Below are 3,744 nucleotides of genomic sequence, written 5' to 3' on the forward strand. Positions count from 1 at the left end.
AACCCAGCAACTTACAATTTTGAGATTTGAAAATATCGGTGCGCGCTGTCTCTTGAGCGAGCGGATAACTGTCTCCAACATACTGTTATCTTGTGCATCCGGCAGTCGGCGGCGGCAGCTAAAAGGAGTGCACGCCATTTTCATAATGCAGTACGATGATTTTTTCCGGTGCTAGCTGCGGTGTGTATAAAGATTGGTTCGCCCAGTTAGATAGGAGTCAGCAACTACCGTGCATGGCCTCTGGTATAGCCAGTAGGGAGCGCATGCATGGTGACACCAGACAATCTTCAGTGTTTGGCCATACAGTGCTGCTATTACGCCGTGTCACTAACATAACGTGCACACATTTTAGCCGACGATGACGAGCGCCAGACGCGCAAAATAAGGGTATGATGGATGCAGTTTTCCATTTGTGCATTTTATTTACTTTTGACTGCGCCTTTGCGTGCCTTCCGTATGTATCTCAATAAACATTTTTAAAAGTCCTATCTAGTTTTTAGATTGTATATGAGCTGCCACAATTGTCGGCGCAATTTTTTTACAGGTGATCCTCAACGACCCCAGTGGACAGGTCCGTCTTGTACACCGGTGCGGCTTATGTACGTTTTTTGGATAAACAGCCATCTGAAGGGGGCTACGACTTATACACCACAAAACACGGTACTGATTGTCAAGGGGGATGTGCCATGAGATAGAGGTGCTTCTGACAGTCATTGTAGTGGTTACACAGTTCTCGCTGGTTGAACCGACTACTGATTGTCAAGGAGGATATGCCACGAGACAGAGGTGCTTCTGACAGTCATTGTAGTGGTGACACAGTTCTGGCTGGTTGAACCGACTACTGTTTGTCAAGCAGGATGTGCCATGAGAAAGAGGTGCATACTTATAGTCATCGTAGTGGTTACACAGTTCTCGCTGGTTGAACCGACTACTCGTACGGGAAGTGACATGATTGTTTTCAGACAGTGGCATTGCTTTTCTGCTTCAAACATACATAGTTCACTCCTTTTGGGCACACGCTTCTTTCTTCCGTTTGGAAGAAGCTGTTTTTTTTTAGTTGGCTTTTCTCTATGGCAAGTCTATTCCATTCTGGTCGGCGGATTTCCATTGAGCGGGTAGTTCGGGGGTCAATAATTTCTGGAAGAATGCAGTCTCTGTAGAATCGAATAAGACTTTGCTTCATTTTGTTCCTCCAGAACTCATCATCTCGCAGCAGCTGCTGCACATGAATTCCTTTTGTGGTGTACACAACAAAGTCACAGTACGACCTCCCAGTAATGTGAAGCTGGCCCTGAATTTGATAAAAGTATTGGTGAGACTGCGGAAGCGTAGGAGCAGTACTGCTATCTGTTTTCGCACAGATCTTTCGAGCAGCTTCCAGTGGGTCCTGGTCTTTTGTTGTGTACGGACATTTGACCTCCACAATACCATCAGTACCAACCAGACCATCAGGTGAAGCAGCCAAAAAACCATGCTCTATATCTACAAAAAGCCCGCACTGCTGCACCTCATTTTGCTTCAAAGTTTCATACAAGCTCAAGGCTTCTTTCTCATGGTGCCTCCCATGTTCCAGGGCTGCTGTAGTGAAGCTCTTTCTGTGCACAAGGCTTTTGACAAGTACGTCACATGGAGTAGAGTCCTTCCGTGTACAAACGGAATGGAAGTATGATGCTGTAAGGCGATGCTGCCTCTCAGCATGCCAGGCTGGATTATCAGCCTGACCTCGTGTTGCGTTTTCAATTTCCTCCTGCTGCTTGCGATCAACTTGCAAACACTGAAGCATTTCTCTAGTCTTTTCAGAGAACTGTTCAGGTGGCATATCTGGCTGTTCACAGTTAGGCCCATAGTGACGAAAAGATTCGCAGGCCATAGGATCTTTGTGTCTAGGCTTCTGCTGACCACAGTCATCAAAGAGCCGTTTCCTCTGCAGGCTTTTATGCACTCGTTCGTCATTTTTTTTTGCTACATACTTTTTCAGGACAGGTGCTGGACTCTTGTTAGTTGCAGCTTTAGCAGCTATGGCATGCCACTGAGGTCCAAGCTGAAAACTCAGTCCAGCACCTTGGCACCGATGCTCATAAGAGCCTTTTTGGCACCGGTTGATCTGTTTGCCACCTGAAAACTTGGCAGCAAGAGACATGTAGTTCTCTGCAAGGTTGCTTGTATCCCCTGTCACCAGGCGGGCAGCCTTGTCAGCAATAATATTTGCTGCAGTCATTATCTTGACTTTCAGCATTTGAGGAATGCACCCCCAGGAATTTTCACTCTTCGTTCCATCACAAAAATACCTTTTGCATTTCTCATGGCAGCCAAATACATGACTTGGCCCATTCAAGAGATCAGCAGTCAGATCTTGTGCGCTGCGCTTTATCAGCTCTTGCCTCTCCTCTGAGGAGCCCTGAAACTCCCGCAGGGTGCGGGCATAGTGGCTGATTGCTTTGCGGGCACCATTTTTGATGCGTTTTATTCTAGGGCCACTTAGGATGCTGGCACTCCCTTTGCATTCTTTCACAACACCGTAGAGGCGAGTGGTATAACATTTGACTGCATGATTGGCACACTCGCTCTTCTTTATGAAACGACCGTAGTCTACCTTCGTGCTGATTTGATGGTAGACAGATGAATCACCATCCCCTATGAAGGTACGGTATTCCAGGCCATGCATCTCTGTACTCATTTTGAACCCTTCCACAATAATGTCAGCCTCCATAGCACCAGAGCTTGCACTCCAGTTTTTGTAGCACGCATGCTCTTTCACCTGCTTCTGTTCTCTTCTGTAGTACTCACAGGTACTGCAGTTTGTTCCTCACACCCAGGTAAAGCAGCTTCTGCGTGCGTGCTCCAATGATTACCGCAACTCCAGAATTTGCTGAATACCTGTGGCCATGGCTTCTGTGTGACCAGCCGCCGTCAACCACCACCGTGATGTGTGGAGTGCTCTGGTCCTCACAGAACTCCCCTGCTTCAGCCGCCAACCTTCGCTCCTCTTGGCCAGCTTTGAGCATATGCTCTATGAGTACATGCTTCCAATGCTGAAAAACATAATGGTTGCTCCACATGAGTACAGAAATTACCACCCACAACGAATCACAACACACAAACGTGGGTATGAGCGCATGCTGGTTGGTTCTTCATGCTTTTGAAGTGCAAAAGATAAGGACAATGAGAGAGGCTGAAAAGGGAGGGTGTGATGCATAGCTGCAAGCCCTGAGCTTCCTGACCACCCATTTTGCATGTGGTGGACTTCCACAAAGACCAATCCGTGTGTGTTGTCCCTGTGGACAATGACGGTGTGTGCAGTTTTGCCTTGTCACTCGCAATATGCCGCTGCATAGGTGCTTAAACTTTATGCACACCGTGATGTCACAGTCATGTCTGTGGACACCTATGTACTCACAGTTATGAGGTAAAACATGAAATAACAGTGCACAAAAGACCGAAAAATGAATAGTGTTCTTGTTGTGCTTCCTGCTAGCGTGGCACACAAGCTTGGGTTTAACATTTTCCAATCCTCTCCACAAGTTCAGGCTTAGTTTTCTTTGTTGCTATTTGAAAAAAAGCCACAATTACTACACTGCTGCCTGGTATTAGTTTCCAAGAACACTGCCAGTGAGAAAACACACAAACTACATTTGCACCTTTTGCAAGATAAGTGGACAGTTAGTAAGACACGCAAAGCTACCTAGCCAAGTGTGCACAGAATACTAAGCATAATATGTCCCTGTCTTTTTTTGCGCTTCATGC

At 46.6% G+C, this 3,744-nt stretch overlaps 1 protein-coding gene across 1 annotated transcript; it reads right to left on the reverse strand.

Moving 5' to 3' along the window:
- Positions 1–646: 646 nt before the first annotated feature.
- Positions 647–3,032, reverse strand: LOC149337409 (uncharacterized). Its single transcript, XM_089553425.1, has one exon. It carries the CDS (start codon positions 2,708–2,710, stop codon positions 959–961), a length of 1,752 nt encoding a protein of 583 aa, XP_089409551.1. The 5' UTR covers positions 2,711–3,032; the 3' UTR covers positions 647–958.
- Between the last annotated feature and the right edge of the window lie 712 nt (positions 3,033–3,744).

Source organism: Amblyomma mixtum, chromosome 7 (assembly GCF_055824585.1).
Source record: "Amblyomma mixtum isolate Tamu chromosome 7, ASM5582458v1, whole genome shotgun sequence".
Classification (NCBI taxonomy): domain Eukaryota; kingdom Metazoa; phylum Arthropoda; class Arachnida; order Ixodida; family Ixodidae; genus Amblyomma; species Amblyomma mixtum.

What these genes read in the sequence shown, in the direction of transcription:
- LOC149337409 (XM_089553425.1), bottom strand. Translation starts at nt 2,710, where the DNA reads ATGGAGGCTGACATTATTGTGGAAGGGTTCAAAATGAGTACAGAGATG.